Source organism: Plecotus auritus, assembly GCF_963455305.1.
Source record: "Plecotus auritus genome assembly, chromosome: 2".
Classification (NCBI taxonomy): Eukaryota; Metazoa; Chordata; class Mammalia; order Chiroptera; family Vespertilionidae; genus Plecotus; species Plecotus auritus.
In genome coordinates, this window is record NC_137771.1 from 222,610,662 (window position 1) to 222,630,896 (window position 20,235).

At 56.7% G+C, this 20,235-nt stretch overlaps 1 protein-coding gene across 1 annotated transcript in view; it reads left to right on the forward strand.

The window, feature by feature from the left end:
* Positions 1 to 531: 531 nt before the first annotated feature.
* The window catches only part of PRDM15 (PR/SET domain 15), a 37,306-nt gene continuing 17,602 nt past the window's right edge, over positions 532 to 20,235 (forward strand). Inside the window, exons 1-11 of the mRNA XM_080655191.1 lie at positions 532 to 572; positions 1,062 to 1,155; positions 3,648 to 3,801; positions 7,052 to 7,304; positions 9,689 to 9,790; positions 11,450 to 11,686; positions 12,886 to 13,015; positions 14,532 to 14,713; positions 14,840 to 14,934; positions 15,347 to 15,434; positions 19,440 to 19,607. Of these exons, the coding sequence (XP_080511317.1) occupies positions 536 to 572; positions 1,062 to 1,155; positions 3,648 to 3,801; positions 7,052 to 7,304; positions 9,689 to 9,790; positions 11,450 to 11,686; positions 12,886 to 13,015; positions 14,532 to 14,713; positions 14,840 to 14,934; positions 15,347 to 15,434; positions 19,440 to 19,607 (1,540 nt within the window). The 5' untranslated portion in view covers positions 532 to 535. The remainder of the gene's footprint in view (positions 573 to 1,061; positions 1,156 to 3,647; positions 3,802 to 7,051; positions 7,305 to 9,688; positions 9,791 to 11,449; positions 11,687 to 12,885; positions 13,016 to 14,531; positions 14,714 to 14,839; positions 14,935 to 15,346; positions 15,435 to 19,439; positions 19,608 to 20,235) is intronic.

The following is a 20,235-nucleotide window of genomic DNA, read 5'->3' on the forward strand; positions in this document are numbered from 1 at the left end:
TGGGGGGTCTGAGCCCAGCTGCCTCTGTGCCGGTCACTCTTGAGCTGTACCTGGAGGATGACTAGGGAACAGAAGTGACCGGATCTGACAGGTTTTGTGGAGAGCAGGGGCGCCCCTCCTTATGCACGAGGTCACGGTTGCTTTAGTCCCAGGAGAACCGAGTGCTCCCTGGGGTTCAGATTGCCCTGGGGGAAGTCACAGTCCAGTGAGGAAGGGAAAAAAGTGACAGTGTGAAAAGTGGCTTTTAAAAAATGATGATGTATTTACTTTACCAATGGAAACACGGCTAATATAAAAAGATGGAAGTGTGAATTCATGAAGACTTCCTCATAGAGGCCTTTCAACTCAAATGCTTTTATTAAAAACAACATTATTTGGGGTGAGAACACATTTCAAGGCTCCAGCCCCATCTCACCATAAAGGGAACCCCCAACCCCCACATGTGCCTTAAAGCCCAGGAGCGAGGAGGCCTTTAGCCAGAAGCCCACCGTTAACAATGCTCTCTCTCACTCTCGTGCCCTGACAGGTGTCGGCGATGGCTGAGGATGGCAGCGAGGAGATCATGTTCATCTGTGAGTGGCCTGTGCTCCGGTGTGGCTGACGTGGTGCCGGCTGTCTGGGCAAAGCCACGTCCACATTTTGTCTTTATAAGACAGAAGAGCTGTTTCTTTTTCAGTTGAGATGACTTTACTTGCTTTAAAAAGCACGATTTATTACATGAACAACGTGTTGCCGGGTGTAGCTCTAACAGGCTCATCTTTCTCAAACTCCCAGCAAAGCGCACGTCGCAGGGCGCGGCGGTTGGTGCAGCCAAGTAATCCAAGGGCATAGAAAGGGACTTAGGATGCGGTAGATTTATGGCAAACAGGTGAAATGGGTGACTTTCCGTTTATTGTCATTCCTTGTCACCACAGAGGGGACTCGTGTGCCATTGAGCTGAGCCTTCTCCTTGGGCACGTCCTGTGTTTGCACTGTTTTGTTTGTGGGGAGCTCTTCGGTCACCCCCATCGGGCGTGGAGCTGAGCAATGTCCTCCGGGTGATGCTGGCTGTCTGTTTGCAGGGTGTGAGGACTGCAGCCAGTACCACGACTCCGAATGTCCTGAGCTGGGCCCGGTGGTCATGGTCAAAGACTCCTTTGTGCTAAGCAGGGCCAGGTGAGTGAGTGCCTCGGACTGTGTTTACAGTGCTGCCTGTCAGGGCTGTCTGCATGTCAACTGCGGGGAGGGCCTGGCTGTGGGGAGGGCCTGGCTGAGGGGAGGGCCTGGCTGAGGGGAGGGCCTGGCTGAGGGGAGGGCCTGGCTGCGGGGAGGGCCTGGGTGCGGGGAGGGCCTGGGTGCGGGGAGGGCCTGGCTGTGGGGAGGGCCTGGGTGAGGGGAGGGCCTGGGTGCGGGGAGGGACTGGGTGCGGGGAGGGCCTGGCTGTGGGGAGGGCCTGGCTGAGGGGAGGGCCTGGGTGCAGGGAGGGCCTGGCTGAGGGGAGGGCCTGGGTGCAGGGGGGCCTGGCTGTGGGGAGGGCCTGGCTGTGGGGAGGGCCTGGCTGTGGGGAGGGCCTGGGTGCGGGGAGGGCCTGGGTGCGGAGAGGGCCTGGCTGCGGGGAGGGCCTGGCTGTGGGGAGGGCCTGGCTGAGGGGAGGGCCTGGCTGAGGGGAGGGCCTGGGTGCGGGGAGGGCCTGGCTGAGGGGAGGGCCTGGCTGTGGGGAGGGCCTGGCTGAGGGGAGGGCCTGGCTGAGGGGAGGGCCTGGGTGCGGGGAGGGCCTGGCTGAGGGGAGGGCCTGGCTGTGGGGAGGGCCTGGCTGTGGGGAGGGCCTGGCTGAGGGGAGGGCCTGGGTGCGGGGAGGGCCTGGCTGAGGGGAGGGCCTGGCTGTGGGGAGGGCCTGGCTGAGTGGAGGGCCTGGGTGTGGGGAGGGCCTGGCTGAGGGGAGGGCCTGGGTGTGGGGAGGGCCTGGCTGAGGGGAGGGCCTGGGTGCGGGGAGGGCCTGGTTGAGGGGAGGGCCTGGGTGCGGGGAGGGCCTGGCTGTGGGGAGGGCCTGGGTGCGGGGAGGGCCTGGGTGCGGGGAGGGCCTGGCGGCCTCACATCTGCACGAAGGCGGGGACTGACTTGTAGTGAGAAGGACTGTCCTCAGCTCCCAGGAGCACCTGTGATTTCCATCCCCCTGTGAATGAGTGGTGAGCTGCCAGGAGGAGCCGAGACGTGTGTCAAGCTTCAGAGGGAATGTCTGTGTCTCGTTCATGGTTCTGAGCAGCCACACTGAGACCCAGACAGGCCATGGAAGAATGGATTGTTTGGGTTGGTTTATGGGTTGAGGAGCGACGGCCAAGTTGTAGGTCTCTTAGCACAGTTTCCATGTGGCCCGAATCCTACCGTCAGGAGCCCACTGTGGGCAAGGTGGGGTGGGGTAGAGGCAGTAGTGAGTGCAGGTAGCAAGGCAGAGCCATGGCAGCTTCTGGAAAAGCATCTGCAGATCTAGTCAGGCGGCTCGGTGGCCCTGCCGTGCCATGTGTCCCTGTGGGGGCCGTGTCACTGGGGGCGGAGCAAGGGCTGAGTGACACGCGGTAGCTCTTGGAACTTGGATGAGGCCTTGTCTCTGCACCTCCGTTGCCTCATCTGTAGCTAGAACAGAACAGCAGTGCCTGTGAGATCACTGTGCTCACTGTACACGGTCCGGTGCGGCACAGGGAGGCACTGTCCTCGTCTTATCGGTGCTGTTTCTGGAAGCCTCCCAACTGGTTTTCCAGGCTCTTTGTTTATTTTCTTTTCCTCACTGTGAGTTACCTTCTCAAAACAAAGAGACTAACATTTTTGCCTAAAGTAGAGATTGGATCAGCGCCCCCCCCCCCCACCTCCAGCGGCTGTCTGTGCCCACAAAACGCCACCGGGAGCTGTCTGTCCCGCAGCGGGACCCTCCGTCCTTGGGTTCCTCCCGCTCGCTGATGCTGTGGCTGGTGCTGGAGTCCCAGCCCACATGCCCTCTCCTCCAGCACCCCTTGACCTTCTCCTGGTTTCCTTAGAGAGCCCGCACCCTCCAGGAAACCGGCGGTTCAGCCCAGCCGGAAGCCTCCTCTGGCCTTTGGAATGCGTGGCTCTTTCTGTCTTCCTCGTGGACTTTCCACGTGGCACTTCGTCCCGAAGCTGCCGTAGTCCTCTCTCCCTGGACTCTGTGCTTCGCTAGTGAGAGCCGTCTGCGCCATCCCTGTTGGCCCGTCACGCCCCACACCCGGAGCACCTGAGTGTTGGCTCTGTCTCTGGCGGACGGGGATTGTACCTGTCCTTTAGTAAGTGGCCCTCCATCGTGTGCCCTGGGTGGTCCGTGAGAGCCAGCTTTTCATCTCTCGTAACCGTCTATGTCCTGGTGTGAGTGGCTGCCCCAGCCGATGGCGCTCAGGGACTCGGTTTATTTTGTGTGTTTTTTAAATACATTTTTATTGATTTTCAGAGAGGAAGAGAGAGGGAGAGAGAGATAGAAACATTAATGATGAGAGAGAAGCATTGATGGGCTGCCTCCTGCACGCTCCACACTGGGGATTGAACCCGTAAGCTGGGCATGTGCCCTCACCAGGAATCGAACTGTGACCTCCTGGTTCACAGGTCAGTGCTCAACCACTGAGCCACACTGGCCGGCACAAGGACTTATTTTGTTCCATGTCTAGGTCCTCCCTTCCTTCCAACTTGGAAATCAGACGACTAGAAGATGGAGCCGAAGGCGTGTTTGCTGTAACGCAGCTCGTCAAGCGAACGCAGTTCGGTCCCTTTGAGTCGAGGAGAGTCGCCAAGTGGGAGAAGGAATCCGCGTTCCCGCTGAAGGTAAGGGCTGTGCCCACGGCGCTGGGGAGCCCGTGCTTTATGACCGTCCTCCGTGCGAGGGGGCAGCATAGCCACCGAGTGCCAGTGGCTCACAGATGTCCTGGAGACGTTCTGCCATTTCCAACAAAAGGCTGCTTCCTGTCAATTTCAACTTCAGAAACACTGAAGAGAGTGTGTTTGAAATGTCTGCAGGAGGTGCCCCAAAAGCTGCCGCCGCTTCTGTTCCGGCCCAGGTGGACGCTGCAGCCGTAGGAGGTGACAGTTCTGCCACTTGTCACAGTGGAGTGTCGGACTAGTCACTGTCACACTGGTGCGAGCGCATGTACTTGCCAAGCTCTTTCTGAAGGAAGGTGTCTTGTTGAGGCAGCGAAGAGACACTGGTACAAAGCTTGGCAGCTCTCAAAAGCCCGTCACTAGGATAGGACAGCTTTTATGTGAAAGTGAGAAAACAAAACGGAAGTAGCAGGGGGCGCTTAGCAACGGAGAGTAAGACCCGTGGGAGCTCCGGGAGGCCGGGGACCCGCGCGCTGCTCATGGCTCTGTCCCTGGGCCCAGCATGGCCACAGCCCCCAGCAAGCCTGTGCACTAGACGGGAGGAGCAGGGTGCTGGGGGCAGCACGTAACCACAGAGGGGACGTTCCTCACGGACCCTTAGCAGAGATCCACGTTTAGGGACAGAGATGAAGTAGATAGCCTCAGGTGTGGGGCTTGGAAAATAGACCTTACAAGGCAGACTTCAGCACAGTGGGGAAAAGGAAAGGCACCTGATGTTCACAAGAAAAGAGAGAAAGGAGAGAAAGGAGGCTATTGGCTGCTGTCCTTCAGGGGACCCGAGCCACACGATACACAGTCTCCGCGGGCCAAGCCCCTTTGAACAAGTCCTTTGTGCCCGTCTTGGTTTCTTTCAGTGACTCCCTTCTGAAGGTCTGTGTCTGGCACGAGCTGTTCTCAGTACGGGCTCAGCGTCGGCACCTGTGTGCCTGGAGCGCTTTATGCCACCGGAGGGAGGGCAGGCCCACTGGGAGCGCACTCCACACACCAGGTGGGGTCACGGGGCACCTGGTGGCCCTTCTGCCCTCCCCTCTAGTGTCCGAGGGCTTCATCCTCAGGGGGGCCTCCAGCCCCTACAGGGAACGCTCAGGAGAGGGGAGAGACTCCTTCCTCCAGGGAGGAAGGCACAGGCGTCAGGAAATAGGGGACAGGAACCCCTGTACTTGTGTGGTTACTTTGAATTTCAGAATATTCAAGTCTCTCCGCCTGCTCTCTGCCTGCCTTTAACGCACAATGAACAGTGCTGATTTGCAGCTGAGGGCGCACCCTGTGAGGACCGAGGGACTTGGCTAAGGTCGCTGAGCCCCCATGATAGAGCCAGGAGAGCTCACGTGTCCCAATGCCCATCGGACCATGAGTACAGCCTAGCATCCTGTTCCCACCTAGGCCACGTGTGGGACTCAGGTGTCCCAGTCACACCTGGACCGGGTATAGAATTCAGGTGTCCCCCTTCCCACTGAGCCATGCACACAACTCAGGTGAGTCGGCGGCACCTGGACCAGGTACAGAGCTCAGATATCCCAGTGACATCTGGGCCAGGAGTACGACTCCAGCATCCCAGTTCCTAACTGGGCCGTGGGTAGAACTCAGGTGTCCCAACGACACCTGAACCAAGTGTAGAGCGCAGGTGTCCCAGTTCCCTCCTGGGCCAGGCGTAGAGCTCAGGCATTCTAATTCCCAACGAGGTCATATTTAGAACTCGGGGGTCCCGATGATGCCTGGACAAGGCACAGAGTTCAATGACCTGTGTGCTAGGAATGGAACTTAGCTGTTCCGATGACACTTGAACAAGGAATGGAACTCGGGTGTCCTGATGCTACCTGGACCAAAAGAAGGACTCAGGTGTTCTCTGCCCACTCCAGGAGGAGGCCTCGAGTAGACCTCAGACGTGCCGCTTCCCAGCTCGGGCATGAGAGACCTCGGGTCTCTTGGTAACTCTTGGCCTAGGAGTGGACCTCAGGTTATACTCAGTACGCCCTTGGCCTAGGAGTGTACCTCAGGTTATACTCAGTACGCCCTCGGCCTAGGAGTGTACCTCAGGTTATACTCAGTACACCCTTGGCCTAGGAGTGTACCTCAGGTTATACTCAGTACGCCCTTGGCCTAGGAGTGTACCTCGGGTTATACTCAGTACGCCCTTGGCCTAGGAGTGGACCTCGGGTTATACTCAGTACGCCCTTGGCCTAGGAGTGTACCTCGGGTTTTACTCAGTACACCCTCGGCCTAGGAGTGTACCTCAGGTTATACTCAGTACGCCCTCGGCCTAGGAGTGTACCTCGGGTTATACTCAGTACGCCCTTGGCCTAGGAGTGTACCTCGGGTTTTACTCAGTACACCCTCGGCCTAGGAGTGGACCTCAGGTTATACTCAGTACGCCCTTGGCCTAGGAGTGGACCTCAGGTTATACTCAGTACGCCCTCGGCCTAGGAGTGGACCTCAGGTTATACTCAGTACGCCCTTGGCCTAGGAGTGTACCTCGGGTTATACTCAGTACGCCCTTGGCCTAGGAGTGTACCTCAGGTTATACTCAGTACGCCCTCGGCCTAGGAGTGGACCTCGGGTTATACTCAGTACGCCCTCGGCCTAGGAGTGGACCTCAGGTTATACTCAGTACGCCCTTGGCCTAGGAGTGGACCTCAGGTTATACTCAGTACGCCCTTGGCCTAGGAGTGGACCTCAGGTTATATTCAGTACGCCCTTGGCCTAGGAGTGTACCTCAGGTTATACTCAGTACGCCCTTGGCCTAGGAGTGTACCTCGGGTTTCCCTGTGCCACCTGGGCCACTAATAGAACTACCCAGGTCCCCACCTAGACCACAGCTCAACATCAGGTGTTCCCATTTCCAGCTGGGCCGTGCATAGAACTCTAGTGTCCCTGTGGCGCCTGGACCAGGTGTGGAGCTCTGATGTTCCAGTCCCCACCTGGGCCAGGCGTAGAACTCGGTCTCCCTATGACACCTGGATCTTTCACTATGTCCACTGCGGTCTATTGCCCATGACCAGCCTGACCTGTGTAAGACCCTCGTAGCTACTGTAAACCCCTAAGCAGGACCAGTACAGAGCTTCATGTGTCCTCCACAGTAGAACCGTCTAGACTGCTTAGCCCCCCCCCCCCCCACACACACACACACGCTGACACACAGACTGGTGGGTAACAGGATGCTCCTCGGCCCGGCCCCGGGCGGGCGTGCTCCCCTCAGGTGTTCCAGAAGGATGGGCACCCCGTGTGCTTTGACACCTCCAACGAGGACGATTGCAACTGGATGATGCTGGTGCGGCCGGCGGTGGAGCCCGAGCACCAGAACCTGACGGCCTACCAGCACGGCAGCGACGTATACTTCACCACCTCTCGGGACATCCCCCCTGGCACCGAGCTGCGGGTGTGGTACGCAGCCTTTTACGCCAAGAAGATGGACAAGCCCATGCTGAAGCAGGCCTGCTCCGGTGTCCACGGTATGTGGGGGCCTCGCCGTGGGGGCCCGGGGCCTCTTGGCTGCACGCAGGAACCCAGCGTTAGTGAGGAGTTGTGCTGGCGAGCCGGCCGTGCGTGGGGAGAACAAAGGGGGTGGTCTTGACCCCACTGGTCCGGGTCTGTTCTGCTTGTTCAATATCCCAGCGGGTAGACAGTTAGAGGCCACACCGGAGCCAGACACCTGCCGGTGGGAAGTTGTACCCCTTAGCTCTGCTGCAGTAAGTCCTTCGCGCTCTCCACACAGTGACTCGGCCTCGTCCTCTGAGGTTGCGCATTGTCCCTGGTTTGGGCAGAGGAAAGCGACCACAGAGAGGGTGAGGAGCCTGCCCTGGTCCCAGCGCAGGAGACGGAGGAATCTGGCTCCCGGGTGGGGCTGTCACCTTGCAGCCTCCTCCAGAATCGGGGTGTGTGCATCCACTTGTGTGTGCACACATGTATGCGTGTGCAAAGAAATACCCGTGACAGTCATACATGTGATTGGCTCAAACCTGATGTTTCTATTGGAAAAGCAAATCAAAGTGCGTATCTGACAAGCCAGGGTCCAGGAAAAATAAATAAAAGTTGAGTGACGAAATAAATAAAATGCTGTCTTCAACTTAAAAAAATCTTTCCTGCCTGTGCGTCTTGGTGGCACGGGTCCTTTCCACGGCCCCGAGAGATGCCGTGACACGGCTGGCACCAGGCATTGTTGACCTGTCCAGGGTCACCGAGCTCTTTCTGAGCTGGTCTTGTGCCCCGATTCCTTTGGCACAGGCAGCTGACACCAGGGGTGCCTGGGAGCGGCCCAGACGGCGTGTCAGCTTTTGGGTTGTTAGAGGCTGACCTTGTCATTTGTGTCCTGGATGATGGCACACCCCTCACGACTCTCAAGGTCAAGGCCAAAGCAGCCTGGTGCCACTTATGGGAGTTACCGTTGTCCTGTGTCTTTTTCCTGCTGGAGAGCTCTTCCTTTCATCTGGAGCTGATTTTGGAGACGATAGACTTTAATGAAATGAGTCCTAACCACTCTCATTCAGGAATACGAGGGTGCTGGTTCCTCCTCTACGCTTCTGAGAACGGGGGGCACTTAATAACTATGGCAGGACAACCAGCATAAACTGGAAGGCAGGCTCACCCCGGGCAAGGCTTTGAGTTAGGTACTCTAAAATTTTAGAAATACTTTTTATGGTTTTCTGTTTTGAGACAAATGGCAAGCAAGTATTTCTGGAAATGCATGGAAGGGTATTGACTCCTCTTACCTATTTGGTTAGTTGGATTCTTTATTTCTCTTCCTCCTGAGAGCACTGCCTGTTGAATGATCATGTAGCCCTGGCCGTGCTGGTACCTCTCAGGTAGGCCTTTCCCCTGGGGCCCAAGGTAACACCCACCTCTGTGTGCCAGGCCTGTGGGTCCGCTAGTGACACAGCAGCTGCCCAGGCCCCCCGGCGCTGCCTCTGCCCGCCTTTCCCCCGATACCAAATGCACGAGCAGTCTCAGTTCTGGTTGATTCAGTTAAGGGCCCAGGAGTAGCTGTGCGAGTGGCCCATGAGTGTCAACACGGGCTGTATAGTGAGCGAGTGGACGTGGTGATGATGGCTCATGGCCTCGGTCCAGCCCTGATGCAGCTAGGCAGGGTTAGAGAAACCAGGCTGGGCCAGAAGATCAGGGCCCCAACATTTAGGTTCCACGAGAGCACCCGTAATTTTTTTAAAGGAGCTGCAGTTCCCCTCCTCAGAACCAGGGCGCCCTCTGTCCTCCATGGACCCTGGTCATCTTCTCCCTTAGCCCCTGTGGTTCTGCAAGGAAGGACTGGAGGCACTGCCTGGACGGCAGCCACCCGCCCCGGGGGCTATTTAAATCCAAATTCAGATTAAATGGATTTAAGACTTCAGTTTCTCTGGGACAGGAGCACATGTGGACGCTGTCCCGGACAGCACGCTAGTGTATTCCTATCACAAAGTGGTGGGCAGCGCTGGGCGAGGCGGCGGCCACACCAGGCTCAGGGCACACTGACTGGCTGTTTGGGTTTCTTGTTGTGTCAGCCGATGAGAGATTGAGGAATTTGGTTTTGTCTGTAGGATGCATTTTTTTTTCTCGAGGTTGTATGAAGGATGGGCCTGGTCCTACTAGACTGGCTTCTTGGAGGAAGACACGTTTCTGTGACTGGTGACAGTCTGACCCTGCGTCAGGCTGCTGTGGCCCTCGGAGCTCCGTGTCCTCATCTGTGAAATGAGGACATTCCGAGAACAGAGTGGTGCCTGGACCATGAAAGTGGTCCATGAGCGATCGCTGTTGTCACTGTCACCTGTAGGACAGGTGATTTTCTGCTGGGCTGGGCCTCATGGACAGATGAACTGCTGTGGGTCACCTTGTCTCTCTCTTGAAGCTGCAGGCACCCCAGACAACAGCACCCCGGTGGAATCAGAGCCAAGCCCATGGGTGTGTAAAGTGTGTTCCGCCACCTTCCTGGAGCTGCAGCTCCTGAACGGTAAGGCGGGGCAGGCAGGGCAGGCTGTTGAGTCAGTTCTGAAAGCCCTGTGTTGAGGTCACTGTGACTGGGCTTGCTTGCATACCATCCCTTTGAACAGCAAAATGCATGGCGTCGGAGGCTCCCTGGCTTTAGTGAGCCTCTGAAGCCTGTCTCCCAGACCTGCGTGCCTGGGGAACCAGCCCCGCTCAGTGCCTCCCCCAGCCCAGTGCCTCCCCCACCCAGTGCCTCCCCCAACCCAGTGCCTCCCCAGGTCCAATGCTTCCCCCAGCCCAGTGCCTCCCCAGCCCAGTGCCTCCCCCAGCCCAGTGCCTCCTCAGCCCAGTGCCTCCCCAGCCCAGTGCCTCCCCAGCCCAGTGCCTCCCCCAGCCCAGTGCCTCCTCAGCCCAGTGCCTCCCCAGCCCAGTGCCTCCCCCAGCCCAGTGCCTCCCCAGCCCAGTGCCTCCCCAGCTCAGTGCCTCCCCCAGCCCAGTGTCTCCCCCCAGCCCAGTGCCTCCCCCAGCCCAGTGCCTCCCCCAGCCCAGTGCCTCCCCCCGCATCCAGTGCCTCCCCAGCTCAGTGCCTCCCCCAGCCCAGTGCTCCCCCCAGCCCAGTGCCTCCCCCCAGCTTGTGCTTTTACACTTTCGCTTGAAGCGCCTCTGTGTATCTGGCATCGCGAGGTCTTCTCGCTCGCTCGCCAACTCAGCAGTGTATTACGGTGCGGGGAGGGGAGGTCTGTATTTTATCTCGTCTTTCCAAGTGTTTGAGCCAGGTGTGCTGGTTACCTTGTTCTGTGCGGCTGAACTGCCAAACCCTTCCTCTGACATGTGTCCCACAACATTGTGTTTGCTGTGTAATTTTCTTTTTCTCACTCGTTCTTGAGGGCACTCACCCAGCACAGTGTCCTTCCATATGGGACAAATGAAGGCGTAGCGGCCACTTTATACAGCGCCTGAATCAACCCAGTGGAGCTTTGCAATAGGAAGAATCAGTCCTGGGCCCCAGTGAGCACCCAGGTGCCTTCTGTCATCTGCTCATCTGCGTGCATTAGTCCCATCTTCCCGTCAGTCCCTCCTCCTTCCTGCTGGTGCCAGCTGGGCTGTGCTGGACTCACCTTCAGGGGTGCCGTGGCCACTCTCGTCCAGTGTTCTTGTCTTGGGAGGCCTCTGAGGCCTTCTTCAGTTGAAAATAAAGCACAGTTTTTGTCTTTTTGCTTTTATGCAGTGTTTTTAAAGACATGGTGTTTATCACAAATTGAATATTTCTCTTTTCCTCTTAGAGGTTACATTTTTAAGTAATCGTGTTATGTATTTATTGTGGAAAAATTAGAAAATGCAAATAAGCTTAAAGATGAAAAGCAAAATTGCCTAGACTGTTACCATCGAGAGAGACCACGTTGACATAGCCTTCCACAGTCCTCTTCGCACGTACGTGTGTGTGCGCTCAGGCCTTCATTTGTACAGAACCGCCCTGCTTTTGTCACCTGGCTGACTTTTTAAATACTAGTTGTGCTTGGTGCGTGGCAATGCTTTCTTTTCAAAAGCAGTGGGAATACAGGTTACCTCTGCAGAGGGCACACTATTAGCAAATAAAATTGAAAACAGAAACAAGCAGCGGGGGAGGGAGCGGACACTGACTGGCTCCCTCGCACCCCTGTGCACCTGCCTCCCTCTCCTGCAGAGCATCTGTTGGGTCACTTGGAACAAACCAAAAGCCTCCCCCGAGCCAGCCAGCAGGAAGGGGCTCCAGAGAAGGAACCTGAGGGGTCTCGGGGGGAGCCTCCCGCAGTCTCCAAGAGCATCATTGCCACCAAAGAGCAGAAGAAAAAGCCTCGAAGGGGGAGAAAACCCAAAGCCTCGAAACCAGAACAGAAACCAGAACAGTCACTGGTCATCATTGAAGACAAGGAGCCCGCAGGTGAGGGCTGACCCTGGGGGCGGAGCCTGCAGGTGAGGGCTGGCCCGGGGGCGGAGCCAGCAGGTGAGGGCTGGCCCGGGGGCGGAGCACGCAGGTGAGGGCTGGCCCTGGGGGCGGAGCCTGCAGGTGAGGGCTGGCCCTGGTGGTGGAGCCTGCAGGTGAGGGCTGGCCCTGGGGGCGGAGCCTGCAGGTGAGGGCTGGCCCTGGGGGCGGAGCCTGCAGGTGAGGGCTGGCCCTGGGGGCGGAGCCTGAAGGTGAGGGCTGGCTCTGGGGGCAGAGCCTGCAGGTGAGGGCTGGCCCTGGGGGCGGAGCCTGCAGGTGAGGGCTGACCCTGGGGGCGGAGCCTGAAGGTGAGGGCTGGCCCTGGGGGCGGAGCCAGCAGGTGAGGGCTGGCCCTGGGGGCGGAGCCAGCAGGTGAGGGCTGGCCCTGGGGGCGGAGCCTGCAGGTGAGGGCTGGCCCTGGGGGCGGAGCCTGCAGGTGAGGGCTGGCCCTGGGGGCGGAGCCTGCAGGTGAGGGCTGGCCCTGGAGGTGGAGCCAGTAGGCTGTGCTCTGTGGACCTGACAGGGTCTGAGGGGTTAGACTTCCTGCACAGTTTCCCTTCTCTAAACAGGCCAGGGCCAGTGAAGGGGCAGGAGCCTTTTCAGCGATTATTTCACTAGTGGTTAGTTGCATTAGGAAGGCATGTAGGAGGAAGGTGGGAGGACCAGTGCTAATTTTTGTGTGTGATCTTCCCATGTTTCGTTTGTCCAGAGGTTCGGACCTGGGTCCCTATTATTGTGGTTACGTCATATCTGTCTCTTGTGCTTGCGGTTACCTGCTTTTGAACATACTCAAGGTGGCTTGTCTAATAACAAAATTAATATTTCTAAGTCTCTGACACCCCTAATTTAATACATTTTAAGATCCCAATATGTGTGAAAATGTTTTGGTTTGGATTGGTATGCTGAGGGATTGAAATAGTGCTAGGACTGCGTGGTTTTAAAAAAGCATCACAATTTATAACCTAGTTTTGAGTTATGAATATCATTTTTATTTTCTATATACAGATACATATGTAGGTTCTAAAATATCGCTGGTTTTCCTTTCTTGTTAACCATGTGAACCTGGCCCGGCTGTGGTGCCCTGGGCGTGCCGTCTTGGCTGGCTGTGTTCTGTCCCCTGCCCACTGTGACGTGGCGGTCCCATTCTTTCCGCACAGAGCAAGTGGCAGAGATCATCACCGAGGTGCCACCGGACGAGCCCGTGCCTGCGGCGCCGGACGAGCACATCATGGAGCTGGTTTTGGGGAAGCTGGCCACCACCACCAGCGAGGCCACTTCCGTGCCAAAGTGAGTCCTACCACAGCGCTCGGGGCAGGAAGCGGGGGGCAGCGGATTCGTGGGGAGGGAGGGCCTGATGAGAGGAGTTTGCTTCTCGTGGTGGAAGCAGATGAGTGTGTTTCTGAGCAAGCAGCAGGAACACTCTGGACCCAGGAGCTTAATGGTGCGTCCACTGTGAAAACAGTTGGAAAAATATTTTTATTGTGGTGAAATAGACATAACATGAAATTTACCATCATAATAATTTTTAAGAGTATAGGTCAGTGGTTTTAAATACATCCACTGTCTTTATCTTCCTTAAACTGAAACGCCATACTTACTTAATAATTATTCCTTATCCCCCTGCCCCCAGCCCCTGTCTGTGAATCGGAACACCCTGGGTGCCTGTGTAAGTGGAATCACACAGTATTGGTCCTTCTGTGATGGGCTTACTTCACTCAGCATGATATTCTCAAGGTCCATCGAAGTGTAGCCTAGGTCAGAATGTCCTCCCTTTTCAGGTTGAGTAACATTCCCTGTGGCATGGACCAATTGGTTTATCCATTCCTGCTTCCCTGGGCACTTGGGCTGCCTCCCCTCTTGCCTATCTATATATATAAAAAAGTAATATGCAAATCAGCCAAACGGCGGAACGACCAGAATGACCGCTCGACCAGTTGCTATGAGGTGCACTGACCACCTCTCGGTCCTTTCCACCAGCTGTCAGGCTCTGATCACTCGATGGCGAATGAGGAACTGGGGGTGGGTGGCAGTGGGGGGTGGGGTCAGCTGCGGCCTCTGGGAAAGATGGCCCTGATCACAGGCCAGGCCTAGGGACCGTACCCATGCATGAATTTTGTGCACCGGGCCTCTAGTTATGAATATTGCTGCTGTGATAAAGCAGTTTTGTATTTGAATTTCTATAAATCGCATTCCTTACTTTGTGTTTTCCTTTTCCTTTCAGCGAACTAGGAAAATATTTGTATTTTGTTCTCATTCTTGGGAAATTATTGTTTTGAAGCTGAATAAGCTGATGGCAATTTTTTCTCCACTAGCTCTTTTTGGGGTTCCTCTTACTATTGTCAAAGTGCACCTGCTCCTTCTTAGGCTGGAATCCTGTGGCAATACTGAAACCAAAATTATGTCAGAAATGCTGTTACCTGTTTACTTATTTACAGTCTATCTGAGTGCCCAGAGAGTTTCCATGGAAACAGTCAGAAACACACAGCAGAAGGAATTTTAAAAATCAGGTTCAGGGAGAATATAAGACAGTAGGGGCCGTACCCCGTGAGGAAAGCTGCAGGGACCTGGCTGCTCTAGTTGAAGCGCACATTGTGTGTGACGCTCCTGGTGGCCAGAGGTAAATGCAGTAAGATGTGTGGCTGGTCCGCTCAAGGTGCCTCTCCTGGGTGCCCTGGCTCTGGGTGATGCCAAGCTTGGCCCCTTTCTCCCATCGAGCTGGGACGATTTGACTGTAACCTTGAGCTCTTTCCCCCCCTTGTACTCAGTCTCCCACCTGTCTTCCTGTTCACCTTCCACCTGGCAGGTTTCCGCATCATCAGAGCGGCAGCATCACCCTCAAGAGGAGTCTGATTCTCTCCACCCGGCACGGCATCCGGCGGAAGCTGGTCCGGCAGCTGGGGGAGCACCGGCGGGTGTACCAGTGCGGCACCTGCAGCAAGGTCTTCCAGAACAGCAGCAACCTGAGCCGGCACGTGCGCTCGCACGGTGAGTCCCAGCCTCTCCTGTGGGCGGCGTGGCCGAGGGGCTGCCCACCCCGCGTGCAGGGACAGGGCGCGCATGTCTCCGGCCGTGCTGCAGTCATGGATCGGCTTGTTCTTTTTGGCTCCGTAGGTGACAAGCTGTTCAAGTGTGAGGAGTGCGCGAAGCTGTTCAGCCGAAAGGAGAGTCTAAAGCAGCATGTCTCCTACAAGCACAGCAGGAACGAGGTGGGTGCAGCCACTGTCCTCCTCGCAGCTATGAGAGAAGCAGGCCACGGACCGAACAGTCAGCATGGGGAGAGAAGTTAGAGTCAGGGGAGAGGAGAGAACCACAGCGCCGAGCCCCGCGGTTCTGGACGCATCCAGGTGGCCTGGCCTGGCGCGGACGGGCAGCCGGAGGAGTGGCGGGAGCAGGGGGCCCTTGGGGCTGTGCAGGTGCCTGAGTATGGGGTGCTCTTTCTAGGGCAATTGGGCGGGAAGAGTGAAAATTCTTCATGTTCCTAAGCTTAGTAGGAGAGTAGTAGAGAAACGTCGTAAACCACACACACGTGGAAGTTGCTAGAATGTTTCATCAGGGAGCTCGTTCTGCATGAGCCTCCCCGGGGCTCCTCCTCTCACTGACGTGCTGCCCTCTGCCCAGGTGGACAGCGAGTACAGGTACCGGTGTGGCACCTGTGAGAAGACCTTCCGCATCGAGAGTGCGCTGGAATTTCACAACTGCAGGACAGGTGAGCGGGCCGGCCAGCGTTGAGTCCCAGGTGACGGGGTGGAAGCTGGGGGACGTCAGAAGGGGGTAAAGGTAGGGGTAACAAATAACCCCACCACTCGTGTTGCTTCCGAGCAGTCATTCGCTGGTCTAGAGACAGAAGGAGACGTCCTGTGTCTAAAGGAACTTACGTTCCCACTTCCTCTTACACATGCCCCACATTTGAGATTCCACACATGCCATCTCGCTGAGTGTGGCGAGCAGCCATGTTGGATTTGTGCGAGGACCACGTGAGAGATAGAGGTGGGTGGGTGGTGCCTGCAGGGGTGATGTCTCTCACTTGTCGGCAGGGGCTTCCGGAACCATTAGCCTCCCTTCTACATGGAGCTGCCAGTGTCCAGACCATGTTGTCCTGAGTCCACTTCTGTCCGCCAGTCTCCAAAAGTGACAGGGAACCTCATTTCCTCATGCTGCCACGAGCCCATGCCGAGGGGGCCTCCCTGGGTCTGGGCAAACATGCTGGGCCCTGTCTCTGGGCAAGCTGGCAAGCACACGTGCCATAGACATCCTCGTGGACAGCAGGAGGCAGTGGCTTAGGAGCCCAGCCCATGGAAAGCCCCGCCCTGTCCCCACTGCTCTCTCCTGTGCACCGGGGTGACTTGCGTTCTCCCTCTCTCCAGGAACCCTAGCACACCCGGGAGAGGGGGGGACCAGTGGCAGTCGGCTTAGCGACCTACCAGGTTAGCCTTTGATACCGAACCCTTTCCTGTTGACCCTCTGTGTGCGTCACTGTATCTCTGTGCGGGTTCTTGGTCAGGTGGGTCTCTGGGGAACCTTAACCGGCCTTAGCTAAGTCTCCACGGCCCCTCCCTCCGCAGCCAGCGCCTGCCCGGCAGCGCCCGCTGTGACCCTTGCTTGGCTTGTTTGTGTGTTTGTTTGTCGTGTTGGAGGGTCCCGTCTGGAACCTGGCACGTCTCATCCATGCGCCTTGCTCCCATGGTGGGACTGTCCCGAGTGGCAGACGAGTCCTGTTTCACCTGAGCTGCTCCGCAGCATCTGTGTCTGTGGCTTTAAGTGGCCTCGGCAGCTTTCGGACGAACTTCCAGTGTGCCGCACACCTGCATCCTGAGCCCTGCACCCTGCTGCCCCAGGCCTGGGGCAGGTCCCCCAACAGTCTCCATGCTGCGCCAGCTGTCAGCCAGCCTTAGCCTGGGCTGTTGTTCTGAGTCGGACGACGCCCGTGTGGCCGCCCGCAGGTCTGAGTGCCTGCAGGAATGGGGCGGGCTGTCAGGGTGTCAGGAGCATGAGTGGCCCTGTCCAGTGTTTGGTGAGTGACTCAGGGTTCAGGAAGAGGAGGTGTCCTCTGTAGCCGTCTCTGTAGACACAGGTGAAGCTGAAAGTAACAGGAGTCAGAGCCCCAGGTGCTACACGTCGGTCAAAGTTCTGACAAAGCAGACCTTTCCTTCGTCATGTGGAAGTAAACAGCAGCAGCTGAAATGCACCTTCTCTTTTCTAAGAGGCTCTTTCAAAGGGTAGAAGTTCTGATGGAAAAAAAAGGATAAGCCTGGATATGGAGCTTATTTGCAAAATGTATTTGCATACTCTTATGCTTTTTTATGTGTTCACATAAGAAAATGTGTGTCTTCTATAGACCATTAAGCCAAGAATTTGTCCAATGTGAGGGAGAAACTTTGAAACGTGTAGTCTGCTGGGTTTTTCTCATGCTTCTTCTCAGCAGGGCCTGCCCTGGGTGTGACAGGTGTTGGTGTAACTCTTCTGAGTAGTCTCTGAACTGCCCTTGACCATCAGACTGTGCTAGTGAATAGCAAAGGTTCACGTCCAGGCTCCCATGCAGGTCGGCTCCCCTGGAAATCTGCTGTCTTATCTCTGGGTGACGCTGCGCCCACACCCTCACTAGAACCCAACTGATAGACATCTGTTCTCAGTCGCTGCATTTTATTAAAACACCTGAGGCCTAGTGCACGAATTTGTGCACGGGTGGGGTCCCTCGGCCTGGCTGGTGATCGGGGCCGTGGGAGGTTGGCTGGCCAGGGAGAGGGACCGCAGGAGGTTGGCCAGCTGTGGGAGGTTGGCTGTGGGAGCGCACTGACCACCAGGGGGAAGCTCCTGCATTGAGCGTCTGCCCCCTGGTGGTCAGTGTGTGTCATAGCAACCGGTCGACCCGTCGTTTGGTTGTTCGGTCGCTTAGGCTTTTATATATATAGATAAATGTAGACCTCAAGGGCACCAGGGTTGTTGGTGGGAGAGAATTGTTGTTGAGCCAGACGCCCATCTGCATTCCTAAACTGGTGACAGGAAACCAGTCAGGAAAACCACACAGGAAACCCACCCTGAGTGAGGGACATCCCGACAGCCCTGCCTGCTGGGCAGGACAGCCACCCTGACTGAGGGACATCCTGACAGCCCTGCCCGCTCCTTCTACCTGAGCAGAGGCCACAAATGAGCCGGGAATTGTTACAGGTGATTTCTCACCATATGCTGGAGGGACTCGTGAGAGAGAAAGCTAAAGCCATGGGCACACTGTACCTTCCACACTAGTGGGGTGCCTGCCCTGGAGGGCGGCTCACCTGTGCATTAGCACCTGCCCAGGAGGGAGGCTCACCTGGGTGGTTTTGCAGGCCCGGGGAGGGTGGGGGGTCTCTGTGATCTGATGGGACAGCCCAATAACGGTGTGGCCTCCACAAAGCAGATGCAGACACCCTTGGTCTGGTGGTCCCATCCTTAAGAAGCCATGCTCAGGAGATTTAGCAGAAAGGGGGAAGACTACCTTACCAAGAATCACTAAGTTATCTACAATATAAAAAATAATGCAGTGAATTTTGGTAAAGGAACCAGGTGGACTATTACATAGCCACTGAAATAAGCATGAACATGTTTTGCATACTAAGCACACATACTGCATACATGTAAGTGTGTGTACAGGGGATCATGTAGATGCACCTGGGCTGTACATTGGGGTCACCTAACCCCCCTGCCTGGACATGTTGGTTGTCACACTGGCTGTGTTTGTGGGGGTGATGCAGGACATCCACAGCACGAGGTTGGCCCCCACAGAGGATGATGTGGCCCACATGTCGCCAGGGCCCAGTCTGAGACCCTGGGTGTGTGGGAGGAGCAAGGGGTACTTAAATGCACCATGGGCTCCGTGTACAGCACAGTGAGAACCCATCAGATTTCATGGTAGAAAACAGTAGGGTTATGTGCAGCCTCAGGGATCTGTGTGTTTGGCAAACGTTTGCTGACTCCAGGAGCAGGTCAGCGGGCTGGAGCCCCAGGCCTGAAACAAGGATGACATGGTGTGTCCTGAGGCCTCCCTCTGAAGGGGGATGCCCCCTGTAACCCACTCTGTCATGCCCACCTGCAGGGGGACCCGGCGTGGGCTGGTGCTCCAGGAGGGCCGTGGGCAGTGAGGACTGCTTTTAGGGCTTGTGCGGGGGACAGACCCCTGGGTGGGGGTGGGTGAGGGGCAGAGCACAGAACAACACTGAGAGAGGGTCGGGGCCTGTGCTGGGTATGAGGCCCTGAGATCCCTGAACCAAGGGGAGAGTCCAGGTGGTCCGGGCAAGGACAGACAGCTGGAGGGGTGCTAGCGCCATGCAGGTGCCCGATGGCCCGCTGCCTGTGCTCACCCAGTTCAGGCCTTCAGGGGACGGCCTGGCACCTGCAGGCAGAGCGCAGTGCCACAGAGGGAGCGGGTGGGGACTGTTCAGTTCTTAAGGGAGCACTGTGGTTCCTTGGGCGGAATCGTTGAATGCCGTGGGGGCGAGGAGTGTGGCGGAGGATGCAGGCTGAGCTTGGCGGCGAGAGGAGGCGAGCTAAATCTTGGGAATCAGCCCTCCAGCCTGTGCTTGGACAGTAGCACGGGTGACCTGGCTTCCTGGCCGTGTGGTCCTCATGCATCTCCACCCTTCACCCGCACCCATTGCCATTCCCACGGCCGCGCCATGGAGCCTGCATCCGATGCCGTTGACCTAAAAGCTGCTGTGTCTGCTTGCTTTCTGGACAGATGACAAGACGTTCCAATGTGAGATGTGTTTCAGATTCTTCTCCACCAACAGCAACCTCTCCAAGCACAAGAAGAAGCACGGGGACAAGAAGTTTGCTTGTGAAGTCTGCAACAAGATGTTCTACCGCAAGGACGTCATGCTGGACCACCAGCGGAGGCACCTGGAGGGTAAGCGCCTTGCGCAGGGCAGACTCCTAAGGGGGCGGGGAGGAGTGGGCCCGTGTTGTCACCAGCCCTTTGGACATAGTTTCGCCCTGCCACCATCCGATGGAGTCATCGAGCTGTGGGGCTTCAGCTCGGGCAGAGGGAGGGATCCGTAGTGTCGGGTGGGAACTACGGGGACAGTGGGAATGTCCTAAGTGTCCAGGAGGGAAAGAGCTAAGGAAACCACGCTCTCTGTAGGATTGAATGCTATGCAGTCATTAAAAAGTTTCTCAGAGTTTTTAGTATTATGGCACAATGCTTTCGACATGATAGAAAGCAGGAAGAAAACTGAAACTGCACGGGGTGAGCTCTCCACCGTGTGCATGGAGCATGTTCCAGGCGGAGGCGTTGGGGGGCCCCTGACTGGTTTTCCCTGGCTCCTCCTCCGTGCGCCCTGAGAGGCCCCGATGCCTGAAAGCCATAAGGATTTTATTATCAGCTGACTTTGCACTGTGGCCCTAATTCAGCTGGTTTAATTTGAAGGATGAGCATTAGCCTCTTTTTCATCAAAAGCCTGCCTACTTAGAGCCGTCTCCAAGAAGCCTGCCTTTTCCCTGGCCTTTTCATTGGGCACAAACACCTCTAGGTCGTT